Below are 20,656 nucleotides of genomic sequence, written 5' to 3' on the forward strand. Positions count from 1 at the left end.
TCCAAATTATTAAATACTAATTTTCTCTGCTGTTTCTCTATCTTTAACCTGTTACCTTTTAAAATTTCTGTTTTCAGTATTGAGAATGCCAGAAGAAAAAGAGAACATGACAAGTTAATGAAAGAAGGGGAAGAAATCAAGGCTGAGAAGAGAGAACGAATTGAAGCTTTAAGGAATCAATTACAGAAACTACTACAGATGAATGAAGAATTACCAAAACATATGCAGTTTAAACGGACAGTAAGCCTAAAATAAATTTGATTTTAATTTTAACATATGCTATTTCTGAATTGAGGCTGCTATTTTGCCAACAAGTAGGAACACTTAAAACCGTCTTTAAATTTCCCTTGTCTGGTCGGTCAGTGTGTTGGCAGCAACTAAACTACTGTAGAACTTGTCATGCAAATTGGTTTGGACGTAGATGAGCCTCTTTACACACAGTTTACTTCTGGATTTAGCTACTTCACATATTTTTGGTAATAAGATATACGTTTGAATCTGGTTATCAATCCTTACCATACTTAGCCAAGATATCTAACTGTTGGCTAGGTACATACTATATAATTTGATTCTCTGTGGTTCCTTTTCCATAATTCATCAACTCTTTTGAAAAGATAGTACCTGGTTCATCCACAAAGTTTCTAAAAGATGACTTAGTGTAGTTGTAGCTATGGGGACAATCACCAAATTGTTTAAGCTAATATTGTATTAAATTTTTTTCTTCTGTGACTTGTTGCAAAGCCCCATCTACCTCCTAGTGATAACTTTTTTTCCTCATTTTTTTTTACATTATCTTAAATGGAATTACTGTCAAGAGTTTAATCAAATAAAAGCTCAGAATTTATTATCCTGGCTATACCCATGGGTTACCCAGTCCTATAATTCCAGAAGCACTTAGCCAATTTCATATTAAAAAAAAAAAAAAAAACTGTGGTGAAATCATAATGATTAACTCATTATATTGGTTAAAAGACCGACTTATAATGGTTAAAAGATGTTTGTTATTTTACTAAGAAAAGTGTTGACACTTGCAGAATATGGGTACATAACTCAAAATAAAGAACTGAGGTAAGTTCTGTGGCTAAGCATTTTACATATACCATTATTTAAAGCACCAACACACCTGGAAAGAATAATTACTTTCAATTCAGTGTGAATGAAGGCCCTGATATTTTTCCAGGAGTGAAGGAAAGAAACACGAGGCCCCTAAGTATCCTTATGGGGAAAATAGCCCCTTTGGTGAAAGATATTCAACCAGAACTTGGTTATATCAGGAAGACACCAAAGACATTACTGTCTTTCCTAGGTGGGCATCACATGGGAGGGAAGGTTCAGCTAATGATCAAGTGCCATGAACTTTTACCCCATGCCCAGCTGGTTATGTAATAGTAGTTATTCTGGGGTGGAGAGAGTTCCTCTTTTTTTTTTTTTTTTTTAAACTGTGTAAACTCTCCAAATATTCTGTTAGCATTCATTGTTTTTATTGTGGGAAAAATCTTTTAATATGTAACTGTATTTTCATCATTGTTAATTATTTCTGGGAACTTTTCTCCATATTTTGTGACAGTAAAATCAAAAGTATGTTGCTTTTTTCTAGAATGAGAGTTTATGATACTTAGACAGTTATGATGTGGCATAAAATTGAGGACAAACCTTAAAAATCTGTATTTATGTATGAAATAGGATTGATAAAGTCCATTGATAAAAGTACCCATTTTGATGAACAAATCTACTTATCTGCAGGATTTTGATCTAGATTCCAAAATTCGTGCTGAGATTGACAGGAAAACAGCTAATAAAATTCAACGAGTGGAAAAGGAATTAGCTTGGGAAAAAGAGAAACACCAACTTGGCCTAATGAAGCTACAGAATAGGTAGGATCCATATTTCCTGCAAGTTAAGATGTTTGAGAGCATATATTTGAAGAAAGTAGTTTCCAGTGGCTTTATTGAAGTGGTCAGATAAGAGGTCTCCTGAAGTGCCTACTAACTCCTAAAATCTCAAGGAATCCTCTTGTCACTGCTACTGATATCCTGAGCTCACTCCTTCCTAGTTTAAGTCTGCAGAATTTTTTGCAAACCAAATTATGTCATACATATTTACTTTCTGTTTTTAACAAACTATTTATTTTATAACTAATTAACACATGAGCATGTATATATTAGAAAATCAAAAATAAAATAGAGCCAAGGGGGCTTCCCTGGTGGTGCAGTGGTTAAGAATCCACCTGCCAATGCAAGGGACACGGGTTCGAGCCCTGGTCCGGGAAGATCGCACATGCCACGGAGCAACTAAGCCTGTGGGCCACAACTACTGAACCTGCAGTCTAGAGCTCACGAGCCACAACTGAGCCCGCGTGCCTCGTGCCGGTGCTCTGCAAAAAGAGAAGCCACCGCAATGAGAAGACTGTGCACCGCAGCGAAGAGTAGCTCCCGCTCGCCACAACTGGAGAAAGCCCAAGCACAGCAGTGAAGACCCAACGCAGCCAAAAAAAGAAATAAACATTTTAAAAAATTTAAAAAAAAAAAGAACTTTTACAACACTCCAGAAATTTCCCTCGTGGCCTCCTCCTGATAAATATTTACTCTCCAAAGATGAATGTTTATCACCATAGAGTAGTTGTGTCTGTGAACTTCATATACATGGAAAGCTGCAGTATGAACGCTTTTGTATCTGGCTTCTTTATTCAGTATCATGCCTAAGATTACCCATGTTGATGCAGGTAGCAGTACTTCATTCATTTTCATTGCTTTGTAATATTCTATTAAATGGTTATACCACAATTTATTAATCCATTTAACTGCTGATATTTGAGTTGTTCCTATTTTTTGGCTTTGATGAATAATGCTGACATTCTTGTGCATGTCTTTTGGTGGACATAAGCACTTATTTCTGTTTGCTATATAATCAGGAGTGGAACTGCTAGACCGTAGGTTCTAAGCATGTTTAGCTTTATTAGACACTGACAAACAGTTCTCCAAAATGGCTCAATTTATTTATACTCTGATCATCAATGTATGAGAATTCCAATTGATTCCCATTGCATTCATTTTCTAGGGCTTCCATAACAAAGTACCACAGACAGGCTGGCTTACAATAACAGACATTTATTGTCTGATAATCCTGGAGACCGGAAGTCCAAAATCGACGTGTTGACTAAATTGGTTTCTTTTGAGAGCTGGGAGGGAGAATCTGTTCCATGCCTTTTTCTGAGCTTCTGGTGGCTTGGCCAGCAATCTTTGGTGTTTCTTAGCTTGTAGATGCATCACTCTAAATCTTCTGTCTTCACATGGTGTTCTCTCTGTGTCCCTTCGTATAATATTGCCTCTGTGCTTGTCCAAATTTTCTCCTTTTATAAGGACATCAGTCATGTTGGATTAGGATCCACCTTGATGATCTCATTTTAACTTGATTACCTCTGTTAAGAACTTATTTCCAGATAAGGCCATATTCTGAGGTACCTGGGGAATTAGGACTTCATATTCTTTTTGGGGGACACAATTCAACCCATAACACTCATGCTTGCCATCACTGGGCATTGTCAGCTCTTTAAATTTCAGCTATTCTGGAGCAGTGTCTCAGTGTGATTTAAATTGGCATTTTCCAAATGAGTGACAATTTTCAGTCCCTTTTCCTATATTTATTGGTTATTTTTATATTCTCTTTTGTTAGGTGTTTGCTCAAGTCTTTTGTTCATTTAAAAATTGGGTTGTGGGAGTTATATATTCTGGATGAGTCTCGTCATACACATGACACATCTATGTGTGTGTATGCATGCATGTAACATATCTTGCTCTACTCTGTGGCTTGTCTTTTCATCCTCATTATAGTGTCTTTTTGAACAGAAGTTTTTAATTTTAATAAAGTTTAGTTTATCAGTGTTTTCCTTTGCAATTTATCAATATTTTCACTAACTTTTTATGGTTAGTGCTTTTATGTTGTAGTTAAGGAATCTTTGCCTATTCCCAATTCATGAAATAATTCTCCGTTTTCTTCTAGAAGCTCTACTGTTTTGCCATTATCTATCTTGGGTAATTTTTGTGGGTGGTGTAAGATAGAGATCAAGTGTCTTTTGTTTCTATATGGATATCCAATTGGCCCACTGTCATTCGCTGAAAAGACCATCCTTTCCTTACTAGATTGTAGTGATGCTTTTGTCAAAAATCAGGTAACCACATATATGTGGGTCTGTTTCTAAACTCTTCATTTTATTCCATTGACCTGTTTTTTGCACTAGTGTCACAAGACCTTAATTATTCTTGACATCTGATATTATGAACCCTCTGGATTGTTCTTCACCTTCAATATTGCTTAGGTCCTTTGCACAGAATAAGTTTGTCAACTTTCACAACAAAACCTAGGATTTTGATTGGAATTACATTGAATCTATAAATCAACTTAGACATAAAAGGATGAAATAATTGTGAACCAGCAAAAAATAACAACAATTAAATTGATGAAGAACCTTTAAAAGATAGATGTCTGTGAGCTATAAGAGAAAGTTGAACTGGAGAGTAGTACAGATTCCTGAGCTTAATGTTTTTTATAGAGACAAATAGGGTAATATGTACATACATGTATCACCACCTGCTATCTATCATATATGTAATATATGAAATATAATATTATATATAATAAATGAGATAATAGGAAGATGAATTACATTTCCTCAGAGTTTGATATGATCCATTTACCTTTAAACTGCAGTCTGTCTGAAAAATTTTGACTCTTCATACTATCAAAACAATGGTATTATACTGTTTATAATGAGATGTTTAGTATTTTCATTAAGAAGAAAATTCTACTTGCTCTTTAACCAAGTCCTATTCAACTTCCACTACATCCTTGTTGGGTTGGTATATGCATGGTTGAATTTTGGATCCAGTGTGATATAATGGTATTATTTATCAGCATAGTACATTGTGATCTTATTTTATTATGTAATAATCATGCAGCATGATTAAAATGGTGATGATTGCAAATACTTCTTTTTTCCTTCAGATTTCGTGATTCATTGGAAAGCGATACTATTGTGGTTCATGCCATACAAAGTGATCACAAGATATCCTCCTATAGGCTTGTGAAGCCCTCTAAATACTCCAAATCCAAACGGCCAAGTCAATCAGAGAGAAGAGCGAGCAAATTTGAGAGGTTTGAAAAAGAAGGAACTGGAAGAAAGGATAGTCAGAGAGATACAGGTAACCTAAATGACAAGAAGGCTTTTAAATCCCTATTTATTAAAATTTCGAGGTTGAATTATCTTTTTGTGAGCAGAACTTTGACTCCCAGTCATGTGACTGAGAGTGGATGAGAGCACCTGGTGCTGTGGATTTCTTACTTCCCATGTCCAGCTGTTCTTAAATCTAGGATTTCCCCAGATGCTAGTTTTCCTAGGCAGTGTTTGTTCCCAGATTCCTGGGCCCCATCCCAGAGGGTAGGGCTAGAACACAGCATTTCCCACTCTTTTCCAAGAGCGTATGCTTTAAACAGAGTGATGAGCTGAGAATACAGATGTGAAAATAGTGCCTCTAATCCCGGTGCCCTGCCTCTTGTGACTGCCTGCAGGGTGACTGCAGGTGAGTAGGAGGAAGACAGGAATTTTGGGAATGGCTTGCAGAGCCCAGTCAAGGATAAAGGTCACTGTAGCCTGGCCAGATCTAGACTAGTGCCCAGGATACAGTACTGACCTTAATACTGGTTCACTTTCTTCATTGAGAAACCTTTAATGGCTTCTTTCTGCCTCTAGGATAAAATCTGAAACCATTATCCCCATATTTAATCCTTCCACAGTATCCCTAATTTATTTCCAATAGCGCATTCTCATACTACTTGATTGGCACGTTTAGCTTATTGTCCTGTTTGCTGCTTCCTAATTATGTCTGAAACTTCCACATCCAGGTTCCTGATGGAGTGACTAATTCACTCCTCTCCTCTCTGAATTCTCCCCAGTCCTTGGGGATCCAGATCAAATTATACTTTTATTTTTTTAATTGAAGTATAGTTGATTTACAATGTTGTGTTAGTTTCAGGTGTACAGCACAGTGATTGTTACATTTATATTCTTGATCAGGTTCTTTTCCCTTATTGGTTATTACAAAATACTGAGTATAGTTCCCTGTGCTATACAGTAGGACCTTGTTGGTTATCTATTTTATATATTCAAATTACACTTTTACTTTAAAGCCTTTCTGTGGCCACTCAGGCCACATTAAACTATTATTTTTCCATGGTGCCATATATTTGAAATATGAAATGAAATGGTAGCTTATAACTATATGACCATCCATATTATTTAACTTTTTTTGTGTATATCCAAAGTATATCTCTATGCAACTTGAACATAAATAGAATAATTCCCCCAGTAGATACTTATAACTGATAAAATCAATTATTCTAATTAATTAATTGTTATAGAAGTATAATTGACCTACAAAACTGTTAGTTCTAGGCATGCAACATAGCAATTCCATATTTCTATACATTACAGCATGATCACCATGATAAGTCTAGTTATCATCTGTTACCATACAAAATTATTACTGCATTATTGACTGTGTTTCCTATGCTGTACATTTCATCCCCCAGCTCATTTATTTTGTAACTGGAAGTTTGTACCTCTTAATCTCCCTCACCTATTTCATCCCCCCACCCCCTCCCCTCTGGCAAGCAGCTGTTTGTTTTCCGTATGTATGAGTCTATTTCTGTTTTGTTATGTTTGTTCATTTGTTTTGTTTTTTTAGATTCCACATATAAGAGAAATCATGCAGTATTTGTCTTTCTCTGTCTGACTTATTTCAGTCTAATACCCTCTAGGTCATCCATGTTGTCACAAATGGCAAGATTTTATTTTTTTATGGCTGAGTAATATTCCATTGTGTGTGTGTATAACATATATATGTATACCACATCTTCTTTATCTGTTCACCTATCGATGGACACTTAGGTTGCTTCCGTATCTTGGCTATTGTAAATAATGCTGCAGTGAATATAGGGGCACATATATTTTTTGAATTAGTGGGGTTTTTCCCCTTTGGAAAAATATCCAGAAGTGGAATTCCTGGGTCATATGGTAGTGCTATTTTTAATTTTTGAGGAACCCCCATACTGCTTTCTATAGTGGCTGCAGTAATTTACATTCCTACCAGCAGTGCACAAAGGTTTCCTTTTCTCTATCTCCTCACCAACACTTGTTATTTGTCATCTTTTTGATAACAGCAATTCTGACAGGTGTGAGGTGATATCTCATTGTGGTTTTGATTTGCATTTCCCTGATGACTAGTGATGTTGAGCATATTTTCATGTGTCTGTGATAAAGCCCATAATTTTTAAATTCTAGATTTGTGTGTTTCTGACCAGTTTTTTGATTGGTCACAGACCACTGCAGTTGGTATATGTCACCTGAAATTATACATGTCAAATAGGACTCACTTGCTTTTCCCTTCCTCCATCATCATGTTACAGACACTCTTTCCCAGCTTCCCAATATCTGTCAGTGGTCTGTTATTCATTATCTTGTTCTCTAGTTGTTATCTCACCAACTTTTTAATAAGGTTCGGAGGAGCAAAAATTGTGATTTAGATCTCTTTATTTTGGTATTCTAAAATACTTATGGGATTTAATTCATGGTAGTTGCTTAATATATACTGCAGATTATAATATATATTACAGATTCATTATATTCTTGGATTTTTTTTAAATGTGGCAGGTTAAAAACAATATTTGAAAGTTTTATTTTGATGTTTCAAAAAGATTGAAAAAAAATGTTGACTCTCTGTACAGGTGGGAGTATTAGTGTGCCAGAAGAATCAATCATAGAAAAAGGGAAGAAATTTCGGCCTAAAACCCTAAGTGAAATTATGGTGGAAAATCAAATTGAGAAAACAAGGAAACTTATATTAAAGGCTGAAAGGGCCCAACTGAAAATTCAGCAGCGAAAAAAAGAATGGGAGGACATGTAAGTTTTTTTACCTGAAATCTTTTGTTTTAATGAGTCTTAAAATATCTTTTAAAATCTTTACATTTATTGACATTGGTATTTAAATAAAGAACTAAAAGAAATAGAAACCGATAGAGATATTAAAGTCAGGTTAGGTGGATCTTTCAGGGTGGTGATACTGTCGTGGACCTTCAGTGACCCCTTGAGTTTCAGGTCTAGGAATTTCATTTTACTAATATATACAGTGATTTTTAAGAATTAAGAAATTCTTTTCTATCCCAGCATTAAGAAGATATTACTCCTGTACGTTCTTCTAACATCTTATAGTTTGAGTCTTCATCTTTAGGTCTCTAAAGGTACTTTCATTTAACAAGCACATCTTTTCATTTATTTGTTTTCCACCTTTATATCTTTGGTTAAATATCTCTTCATGTCTTTTGCTCATGTTCAGATAACAGTGTTTAACTTGTACTGTTGACTTTTGAGAGTTCTTTGTATATTCTAGACATGAGTACTATGTTGGATATTTTATTTGCAAATATTTTCTCCTAGTCTGTGGCTTGTCTTTTTATTCCCTTAACAGGATCTTTTTCAGAGCAAAAGTTTTTAATTATGTTGAAGACAATTTATTGATTTTTTTTCCCTATGAATCTTGTTTTTGGTATCAGGTCTAAGAACTCTGCCTAGCCATAGGTTCCAAAGATTTTCTCCTATTTCTCTTCTAAAGGTTTTATAGTTTTACAGTTTACATTTAAGTCTGTGATCCATTTTGGTGTTCATTTTTGTGTAAGATGTGTAAATGTGGGATTTAGATGTAATTTCATCTTTTTTTTTTTTTTTTTTGCCTGTGGATGACTAATTACTCTAACACCACTTGTTGAAATGGCTCTCTTTCCTCCATTGAATTGCTTTTGCACCTTTGTCAAAAATTATTTAGGCATATTTGTGTGGGTCTATTTCTGGGTTCACTTTCTGTTCCATTAATCTATATGTCTATCCCTTTGCCAATACCGTAGTGTCTTGATTACTGTAGCTATATAATAAGTCTTGAAATTGGGTAAACTGATTCCTTTCATCTTATTCTTCTTTTTCAAAATTATTTTAGCCATTCTAGTTACTTTGCCTTTCCATATAAATCACATATTTACCCCAAAAAAATCTTGCTGAAATTCTTTAGGAATTATTTTAATTCTGTATATCAGTTTGGGGAGAATTGGTGTATTTATTATGTTGTCTTCTAATCCACGGACATGGTATGACTCTACATTTACTTAGATCTCCTTTAATTTCATCAGTGTTTTGTTGTTTTCAATATAAAAGTCCTATATATATCTTGTTAGATTTACACACAGATATTTCACTTTTGGGGCCAATTGTAAATGGTATTGTTTTTAATTTTGATACCTATGTGTTCATGGTATAGAAATAAAATTGTATTTTGTAGGTTTATCTGGTATTCTGTAACCTTGCTGAACTGTCATATTAGTTCTGAGAATATTTTTGTAGGTTCTGTGGGATTTTCTGTGTAGACAATCATGTAATCTGTTAATAGAGACAGTTTTATTTCTTCTTATCCAATCTGTTTGCCTCTTCTTTTCTTTTCCTTTCCTACTGCACTGGCTAAGACTTCCAGTACCATGTTGAAATAGCATAGGGAGAGCTGGTGTCCACAACTTGTTCCTGATCTTAGGGGAGAAGCATTCAGTACTGATGGTGTAACTTTTCATTCTTTTATTTCAATTCTGCTTATATAGCTACATTTGACTTTAGTGTCTTTTTGACAGCATATAGTTGGGTTATGTTTTTAAACCCACTCTGTCAATCTCAGTTCTTCACTGGGTGTATTTAGACCATTTACACTTAATGTAATTATCAATGCTTAGGGCTTATATCTGCTATTTTATATCTTGTTTTCTATTCTCTATTTTTCATTTTTCTTCTTTTTCTTGCTTTCCTGTGGTTACTTGAATATTTTAGAGTTCCAATACGATTAATCTGTAATGTTTTTGAGTGCATCACTTTGTGTAGCTTTTTAGTGTTTGCTCTAGGTATTATGAATACATGACTAATCACAGTCTGCTAGTGTTGACATTTTATCAGCTTGACTGAAGTATGGAAACCTTACCTGCCTTTATGTCCCTTTACCCACCCTTCCTCATTTCCCTTGTTTGTAATATAATTGTATAAATATTTCTTCTATGTACATTTTAGAACCATATCAGACAGTTACAGTTTTTTCTTCAGTCATCAAACATAAATTAGACAATAGTAGAAGAAAAGTGTATTTGCCCATTTTTTTACTATTAACATCATAATTTCTTCCTTCTTGAGGTTCCAAGATTCCTTCTATCATTTTATTTCTGTTCAGAGAGCTTCCTCTAGCCATTCTTTTAGAGTAGGTATGCTGGTAACAAATTCGCTTAGTTTTATTTGATCTAAGAATGGCTTGATTTCCCCTTTATTTCTGAAGGATATTCTTACTGTACATAGAATTCTGTGTTTATTGTTCTTTTTTTCAGAACATGAAAAATTCCTGCTGGCCTCCATGGTTTCTTATGATCAATCTGCTGACATTCAAATTGTTTTCCCCATAAATATGAGGTGTTATTTTTCCCTTGCTGCTCTCAATATATTTTCTTTTAGTTTTCAGAAGTTTGATGTATCTTGGTATGTCTTTGAATTTTTTTTTTTTTTTTTTTGGTATTTATTAAACTTCTTGAATCTGTATACTGTGTCTCTCGCCAAATTTGGGAGGGTTTTCAGCCATTATTTCTTATAGTTATTTTGAAGACCTGTCCTTTTTTTTCCTTTCCTTCTGGGACTCCAATAAGACAAATATTAGATCCCTGAGACTCTTCTTTCTGTTGTTGTTGTTGTTTGTTTGTTGTTGTTTGTTTGTTTCTAGTATCTTTTCTTTCTGCTATTCAGATTGGGTAATTTCTATTCGATCTTCAAGTTAATTGATTCTTTCCTCTGTCTCCTCCATTTTGATTTTGAGCCCATCTATTAAGTTTTTTTTTTTTTTTTTTGGTTATTATGTTTTTCAGTTCTTTTAAAGATTCTGTTTGGTTCTTTGTTATCCTCCATTTATTTCTGAGACTTTCTATTTTTTCATTTGTTTCAAGCATCTTCCTAATGATTTTTTGAAGAACTTTATGATGGCTGCTTTGAAAACTTGTCAGATTATTCTAACATCTCTGTCATCTTGGGTTTGATATCTGGTAATTGTCTTTTCTCATTCAAGTTGAGGTCATCCTGATTCTTGGTATGTCAGATTATTTTTTATTGAAATCTGGACATTTGGGGTATTATGAGACTCTGGATGTTATTTATACATTCTGTTTTAGCTGGCTTTCTCTGATTTCAGCAGGATAGGGAGGCGTGCCATCTTATTATGAGTATAGAAGTCCAGGTTACCCATTCTTCTCCAGTTGACACCTTAGGAAGGAAGGGGCTACTCGCTGGTCAAAAGTTGGTGTTCCAGATTCCACTAGGCTCTCACTAATACCACTTTGCTCTCCAGTTGACCTCCACTGTTACTGTGGAGCATGGTGAAAATCATTACTCTCCACTAGGGCTCCTCACACACAACTGCAGCAGGGAGGGGGAGGGGTAGATCACCTTGTTACTGCTAGGCAGGAGTGGAAGTCCAGATTCCCTTTGGGGTCTCCACTGACACTGTGGTAGGGAGGTTTGTTCCACACACTGGTGATGAAAGTCCTGGTTCCCAGGACTCACTTTCTCTAACACCACTCTGTTGGGGTTGCGTTGCCTTGTTAAAGCCTGGTGATGGAGGAAGTTTAGACTCCCCACTTGGCCTTTGCTGGCATGGGTGGAAGTAGCACCACATTTTTTTTTCTGTGGTATTGGCTGGAGTAGAGAGTTTAGTGTCTACAAGTTTTTTCTCTCGCCATTCTGTTCTTTTCTTGATGCTTTAGCTAGAGAGAGCAGGATTTTGTTGGGCTTTTGTTGTCTAAACACACTGGTGTTTCTGAGTTACTGTTTTCTTTCTTTCTTTTAATTGAAGCATAGCTGACTTACAATGTTGTGTTGATTTCTGCTGCATAGGAAAGTGATTCAGTTATACATATATACACATTCTTTTTATATTTTGAGACATTATGGTTTATCACAAGATATTGAATATAGTTCCCTGTGCTATAAAGTAGGACCTTGTTGTTTATCCATTCTATATATAATAGTTTGCATCTGCTAACACCAAACTCCCTATCCATCCCTCCCCCATGTCCCCTCCCTTTTGACAACCACAAGTCTGTTCTCTATGTCTGTGAGTATGTTTCTGTTTCATAGATAGGTTCATTTGTGTCATATTCTAGATTCCACTTCTAAGGGATACCTTACGGTATTTGTCTTTCTCTTTCTGACTTAACTTCACTTAGTATGATAATTTCTAAGTCCACCCATGTTGCTGCAAATGGCATTATTTCATTCTTTTTATGGCTGAGTAGTATTCCGTTGTGTATGTGTACCACATCGTCTTTATCCATTAATCTGTCAATGGACATTTAGGTTGTTTCCATGTCTTGGCTATTGTGAATGGTGCTGCTATGAACATAGAGGTGCATGTATCTTTTTGAATTATATTTTGTCCAAATATATGTCTAGGAGTGGGATTGACAGATCATATGACATGAGTTACTGTTTTCTTTAGCTCCATGTCTGAGATATACAAGGCAAAAATAAAACCCAGAGAACTTGCCATCATATACGTCCTTGGGTCCCAAGGTTTTTTGTGGCCTACCTCCTTTTCACCTTTCAGAATCTTCTTATATTTGTTTTATATATAATGTCCAGGGTTTTTATTTTCTGCTTGCTGGAAAAAATAGAAAAATGTGGCTCTATTCCATCTTCCTGGAAGTGGAACTCCTCTCAATTGATTTTTCTCATATTTATCTTTAATCTAATGATGTTGCTAAGCTTACTTGGTGTAGTAGCTTTTTTTCAGATTCTTTACAGTAGTTTACAGTAGTACAGTCATCTGGTCTCATGGGAGATGAGCCTTATCTTTCAGCCTGGCCTGAGATCTTCATTATCTCTTAGACCTTTGGGATTATCCCAGGCATCTTCTTTGTTCTTAATGGCCCCCAATGGCTGAGAGTGTGCCAAGATCCATTTCAATATGTGTATTTTTTCATTCACCAACGTGTGGGAATCATTTAGCTAGTTTCTGAACTTCTTTCAGAGGTAATTATACCGTGAATAGCTGTAGATTTTGTGTGTCTGTAGGAGATGGTAAGTTCAGGAGCCTCCTACGTCGGCATCTTGGACCAGAATCCCAAACCTGGTGTTGCCTTAGGAGAAGCTACTGAATTCTGCTTCTTCTATGAGCTTTACTTTAGACAGTAGTTACTCAATCATTTGTGAGCTGCTCCACCAAGCTCAGGCATCAGTGGAAATTTAACCTGTGGAGATTTCAAAAGCTTACTAGCTCTTTTTACTGTCTGGCTCACTCTGTCTTGCTCACTCTGCTTCCATCTCCCTTTCTCTCTGTCACACACACATACCCTTCTTTGCATCAGTATCCCTGATGAACATAGATGCAAAAATCCTCAACAAATTTAGTAAACTGAATTCAAGAACATATTAAAAGGATAATATGACATGATCAAGTGGGATTTATTCTAGGGGTGCAAGGATGATTGAACATCCACAAATCAGTGTGACATATCACATTAACAAAAGATAAAAATCATATCATTTCAGTAGCTGCAGAAAAAGCATTGACCAAGTTCAATGTCCATTCATAATAAAAACTCACAGCAAACTGGATATAGCAGGAACATAACTCAACATAACAAAGGCCATATATGACAAGCCCAGAGCTAACATTATACTCAGTGGTGAAGAGCTGAAAGCTTTCCCTCTAAGGTCAGGAACAAGACAAGGATACTCACTACTGTTACTTCTATTCAACATAAGAATGAAAGTTCTAGCCAGAGTAGTTAGGCAAGAAAAGAAATAAAAGGCATCCAAAGGAAGAAGTAAAGCCATCTCTGTTTGCAGATGTCATATTATATAAAGAAAATCTTAAAGACTCCACCAAAATACCATTAGAACTAATAAACAAATTCAATAAAGTTGCAGGATACAAAATCAAGACACAAAAATCGGTTATGCTCCTATACACCAATTATGAACTATCAGAAAGAGAAATTAAGAAAGAAATCAAATTTACAACTGCATCAAAAAGAATAAAATACTAAGGAATAAATTTAACCAAGGAGGTAAAATATCTGTACACCAAAAAGTATAAGAACAGTGAGACAGAAATTAAAGAAGACACAAATAAATGGAAAGATATTCTGTGCTTATGGATTAGAAGGCATAGTATTGTTAAAATGTCCATAGCATCTAAAGCAACCTACAGATTCAGTGCAACCCCTATCAAAATGCCAATAGCATTTTCCACAGAAATGGAAAAAAATCCTAAATATTGTACAGAACAACCAAAGACCCCGAATAACCAAAGCAATCTTGAGAAAGAAGATCAAAGCTGGAGGTATCACACTCCCTGATTTCAAAACTATATTACAAAGCTGTAGCAATCAAAATAGTATGGTGTTGGCATAAGAAGAGATATATGGGCTAATAAAATAGAATAGAGAGCTCAGAAATAAACCCATGCATATATGGTCAATTTATGACAAAGGAGCCAAGAATATGCAATGAGGAAAGGAGAGTCTCTTCAATAAATGGGGCTGGGAAAACTGGACCACTATCTCACACCATACAAAAAAATAAACTTAAAATGGATTAAAGACTTGAACGTAAGACCTGAAACCATAAAACTCTAGAAAAAAAATATGTGGTAAGCTCCATGACATCAGTCTTGCAATGATTTTTTTTTTGGATTTAACATCAAAAACAAAGGCAATAAAAACAAAAAATAAATAACTGTACTACATTAAACTAAAAAGCTTCTGTACATCAAAGGAAACCATCAACAAAATGAAAAGGCAACTCAGAATGGGAGAAAATATTTGCAATCATATATCTGTTAAGGAGTTAATATCCAAAATGTATAAAGAACTCATACAACTCAATAGCAAATAAAATAAAATAAAAATGGATAGAGGAACTGAATAGACATTTTTCCAAAGAAGGCATACAGATGGCCAACAGGTATGTGAAAGTGTTCAGCATCACTAATCATCAGGGAAATGAGAATCAAACCCACAATGAGATACCATTTCACACCTGTTAGAATGTCTGTCATCAAAAGGACAAGAGATAACAAGTGTTGGTGAGGATGTGGAGAAAAGAGAATCCTTGTGCACTGTTGGTGGGAACATAAGTTGGCATAGCCACTATGGAAAACAGTGTGGGGATTCCTCAAAAAATTAAAAATAGAACTACCATATAATCCAGCAATTCCACTCCTGGTTATATATACAAGGGAGATAAAGTCATTATCTCAAAGAGATATCTGTACCCCCATATTCATTGTATTTGTAATAGCCAAGACAGGAAAACAGCCTAAATCTCCACTGATGGATGAATGGATTAAAAAAAGTTGTGGCACATATATACTGTACAACAGAATATTATTCAGCTATAAAAAAGGAAAGCAGCCCTGCCATTTGTGACAACACAAATGGATCTTGAGGACATTATACTAAGTGAAACAAATTTGACAGAGAAAGATAAATACTATATGATCTCACTTGTATGTGGAATCTAAAAAAATCTGATCTTATTGAAACAGAACAGATTGGTGGTTGCTAGAGGCAAGGGGTGTTGGGGGGGGATGGGAGAAATGGGTAAAAGTGGTCAAAAATACAAACTTGCAGTTATAAGATAAATAAGCTCTGGGAATGTAACATACTGCATGGTGACTATTAACAATACCGTTTTGTGTATTTGAGCTGAGAGAGTCAATCTTAAGAATTCTCAGCATAAGGAAAAAATTGTAACAGTGTGTGGTGATAGATGTTAACTAAATTTATTGTGGTAAATGTTTTGCAATATATACACATATCAAGTCATTATGTTGTGTACCTTAAACTAATACAATATTGTATGTCAATTACATCTCAATGAAACAGAAAAATAAAATAGACTTTTGATATTTTCAAAAAACAGTTTGCTGGATTTGATTTGCTAGTAATTTGTTAAGGACTTTTGTATCTTATTAACGAAGAATATTGTTCTCTAGTTTTATTTTTATGCAATGTCTTCTCTGGGTTGTTATCAGGATAACAGTGGTTTCATAAAAAGAGTTGAAGTTTTTCTTTTCTATTTTCTGAAAGACTTTGTTTAGACTTGGTATTATTTCTTCCTTAAATATTTGATAAGATTTATCAGTAAAGCCATCTGGACTTGGAGTATTCTTTGAAGGAAGGTTATAAATTATAAACTCAAAATTTAAATTATTACAGTGCTATTCAGATCTTCCATTTCTTCTTGGGTCAGTTTTGGTAATTTGTGTCTTTCAAGGAATTTGTGCATTTCATCTAGGTTATCAGATTTATTGGCATAATATAGTTCATACAATACTATTCCCTTATTATTATTTTAACTTCTGTAGTATCTGTTGTGTTGTCCTCTTTTGTTTTTGACATAGTTAATTTGTATCTTCTCTCTTTCTTGATCATTCCAGCAAGAGTTTTATCAATTTTATTAATTTTTTTTAAGCAACTAGCTTTTGGTTATAGATTTTTTAAAAAATATTGTTTGTCTGATTTCTATGTCATTGATTTCTGTTCTATAGCATTTCCTTCATTCTAGTTTAATTGGGTTTAATTAACTCTTTTTTTTCTTGTTGAGATTTAAGTTTAAGGTGTAAACTTTGATTTTATACTTTTATTCTAATGTAAGTATTTAAAGTAAAATTTTCCCTCTAAGCCCTGAGCTGCATTCCACTAGTTTTGATATATTTTCATTATTATTCAGTCCAAAATATTTTCTAGTATCCCTTGTGATTTCTTCCTTGATTTGTGGTTTATTTTAAAATGTGCTGTTTAGTTTCCAAATATTTTGAGGTTTTAAAAAATATCTTTCTGTTTGATTTCTAATTTAATTTTTTGTGGTCATAGAAAATAGTCTGTGTGATTTAAATTCTTTTAAATTTATTGGAAATTGTATAGGCCTGCATATAGTCTCTTAGTTAAAGTTCAATGTGTGCTTGAAAAAGAGTGTGTATTCTTGTATTCTTGGGTGTACTGTTCCATACTTGTCAATGAGGACAAGGTGATTGATAATATTGTCTAAATCTTCTGTTTCTCCTACTTTGAAGGCATGACTCTTTTGGGGTTTCTACTGAATGTCTTCTACATTTAACAAGGTCTCTCTAGCTGGTGGGATCATAAGCGAGTCCCAGCCATGTGTAAACTATGAGAATTAGTTGTCTTACAGCTTCCCAGTATTTGACTTTCCCCAGATGTTCTTTGTTCACCTTCATGGTGTTTCCCATTACAAGTGTACAAATTAATACTCAGCCAAAAACTCAAGAGAGCCCTATATAGATTTCTTTGTGGAGCTCTGATAGTCTTCTCCACAAAATTCTAGCCATTCTGGCCTCTGTGAAATCTGATTTCTGGGATTCCAACCCTACTCCATAGTATAATTTCCTCCATGCAGAGGAAAGACAGTAAGGATTAGGAGACAGTAAGGATTACTTATTTTGTTTCACTTTTCTCAGGAATTACAGTCCTGTGCTGCTTATCATTCAATGTCTGAACATAGTTGTTTTATATATTTTTGTTCAGTTCTAGTTATTTGTAGCATGAGGATGATTATGGGCTGTGTTTCTCTCACATGGCAAGAGCAGAAGTATTTTGTTTCTTCCTTTCTTTCCTTTCCTTTTTCTCTATCCCTTTCCTTTCATTAAAAATATTAATCTTTCCTTTTAGTGCTGTTATACACAAATGAACAATTGTCGGTTAATACATTAGATGGCATGTGTTTCCTCTGCTATACGTATGTTTGCTTTCCCCTAAAGGGCTGACTGAAGCTATATGCTCATGTTGACTGACAGGCTTCACTTTAAAGAATTAGGTGGGTTAGGGTCTCCCAATGAAGATCCCCTCCAGTGGGGTGCCAACCCATAACATAGCTACCTTAGTATTTCCCAAGCAGAGAGGTCAGTTTCTGTAGAGATTAGTTCTTCAGTTTTAGTTTACGTATAAGGTTGCTACTGCCTTGCATGTGTGTAGATGGGAAAGCTAGGAGGGCTCAACTGGTTCAGGCATTCCTTTTCAATCCTCTAATTAATTTTGCCAAACAATGTCTAGCATTCCATTCCCTGCTCCATACCTGCTCCATCTTTGCTTGGAGCCTCCTAGGAACTCTATCAAGAAGACCCAATCCAATTCTTTTTATAGCCTTCTCCTGGGGGTATCTGGGACTAGAGTTTTCATTGGTCTGGTTTATCCATTAATACAATTTCATCTTCTTTCTGTCTTCTAGAAATGTATCTCTATCACTAGTTTGCTCATGGTTTTCTACCCCATTCTCAGCTTTCCTAGTGATTTACTTCCTTTGACACCCCACAATGCCATTTCCATGGAATGTGGGAAAAGAGAGGGAGGTAAATACATATATACTCGTGCTATCATTTTGAATTATGTGCCTTTTTTTGAAAATGTTATGACAAATGTTATGACAGTCGCTTATGTTTTTTTAAAAACTTTAACATTTTAGTGATTAAAAAAAGAAACAACAACAACAAACCTGTATCCAAAGCGTAATTTCTGTTGAGGGAATAAATAACAATGTTGATCTAAATTACTTTGAAGTTAACCAAAGCCTAAGAATGATTCAGATTATTTCAGCACCATCTAGTTGATTATTTTTTATTTATTACTTATTATTTTGCTTGAGCTGCTTTAAAAATAGTCATTAACATTAAAAAAATTCTTGGGCTCTATAGAAAAAGGTAGCACCACAGACTCAGCATTATGCTTTTGCTTCATGATTAAATTTGATTATATGCCTAAAGTAGACAAATTAGAGTTTATTGTTATGTTTATGGCTGAGTTTTCTGTTTTTCTGATAGGTACAAGAGTAAACCTGATGATGACTATGAAGATCCCAAAGATGTTCAAGCCATCAAAGAGGCCCAGTTGTATATGGGAGACTTCAATTTGAAGACAGCCCCAGACTATAAGATACCTGAACACATGAGAATAAATGCTGCCAAGAAGAAAGAGGAACTGGGATACCTCGACTCTATGGTACTTACCCATAGCTTTCATGACAATGAGGCACACACCCTGGTTTTGTTTTGTTTTGTTTTTTTATTGAATTCTGCTGAAACCACCCATTTTGTTAGCTAGTCCATAAAGATATATAGTCATAGAAATTTTGAATTGGAAAAGACCTTCATGATTATCTAGAATAATGCCCCTTTATACAAATGAGGAAATTGAGTCCCAAAGATAAGAGATTTATTCATGACTATTTAGTTAACATGGCAGAACCAGCCTTCAAATTAATTACTTGGTTCAATACCAGTTTCATGAGTGAAGGCATTATATTTTAAGAACTTTGAATCTCTGAAATTCAAACACATCCTTGTTGGCTATTGTTTTTGGCTGCTGTGGACCACCAAGACTTAGGAAAATAGACCACTGTATTTAGCCTTTGTTTGAAGGACTTCCAAACTATTGCAGGTGACTCAATACTGAACAATTAATATATTCCTTTTTGATTCTCTCTGCATTTCCCCAAACTGCTTCTAATCATCCTGATTTCTCATACCTGTTTTCATCCTAAAGTTTCCTCTCCCTGTCATAGTAATTCCTTGCTTTGAATTGACAAGTGACTTTTCACACTTAGAGGCTCAGAAGGCATCTGAGCTACCATTTTGAGGAGAATTTTGTATACGGCCACCTAGTATGGCTGTGCAGGTTGCCCATTTCAAGGCATCACATTGAAAAGAGTGCCAATCATACCACAGATATAGCATGTTTGAATATTTTATAATTTTCTGACAAATGGAAGTGTAAAGTGTCTTGAGGAAGGAGTGTCTTTTTCTATTTCACCAAAGATGCTGTACATGCCAGCACTACAAAGATCCTGGTATGGCAATTCACAGCCACAAGTAAATTTTCATAGCTCATGCCTATAACTTTCTGATCAAATGGACATTTTGAACATTTTATTAGTGACCGTTTGGATTGTTTTTCTAGCTGTTTGTCTAAGGCAATTCTTGTTTCAACTATCATGTTTCATCCATTGTCATAGAGAAATGTTCTTTTGATCACAATTTGCCAGTCATCCCACCTGAAATTTCATAGTCCAGGTAGAGGTGATGGACAGGTGTGATGTCTTGAATGGAACTGCATTGTACTGAAATCTATTTTATTAAAATGACAGCATTAAATAATGCACAGCACACAATTCTACCAGTCACAAGATCAGAGTTCCTTTCCAATCTCTGCCACTTAATAGTTATATGAACTTGGCTAGTCATGTAAATCTCCCTAAGCCTCAGTTGTATTGTCTGTTTAAAAAAAAAAGGTATTACTACCAATGAACAACAGTAAGACAAGACATGTCTAGTCTTCTTCATAGGGTTAAAGTAATGGTCAAAGTCAATAAACAGTCATTCTTATCATGGTTAAATTCAAAGTCACTGAAAAGTATCAAGCATTTTAGAAGTCATGTATTATACATTCCTCCCCGCCCTGCCCGCCTCCTCCTCCCCCCGCCACCTCCCCTGTCCGTGGCTAGTGTTTAGGTGTGTGGTATTTGGAA

At 35.0% G+C, this 20,656-nt stretch overlaps 1 protein-coding gene across 1 annotated transcript in view; it reads left to right on the forward strand.

The window, feature by feature from the left end:
- CFAP44 (cilia and flagella associated protein 44) overlaps positions 1-20,656 on the forward strand; it is a 127,382-nt gene that overhangs the window by 76,931 nt on the left and 29,795 nt on the right. Inside the window, exons 21-25 of the mRNA XM_036849471.1 lie at positions 78-240; positions 1,744-1,874; positions 5,002-5,198; positions 7,780-7,954; positions 18,954-19,131. Of these exons, the coding sequence (XP_036705366.1) occupies positions 78-240; positions 1,744-1,874; positions 5,002-5,198; positions 7,780-7,954; positions 18,954-19,131 (844 nt within the window). The remainder of the gene's footprint in view (positions 1-77; positions 241-1,743; positions 1,875-5,001; positions 5,199-7,779; positions 7,955-18,953; positions 19,132-20,656) is intronic.

Source organism: Balaenoptera musculus, chromosome 4 (genome assembly GCF_009873245.2).
Source record: "Balaenoptera musculus isolate JJ_BM4_2016_0621 chromosome 4, mBalMus1.pri.v3, whole genome shotgun sequence".
In the NCBI taxonomy this organism is placed as follows: domain Eukaryota; kingdom Metazoa; phylum Chordata; class Mammalia; order Artiodactyla; family Balaenopteridae; genus Balaenoptera; species Balaenoptera musculus.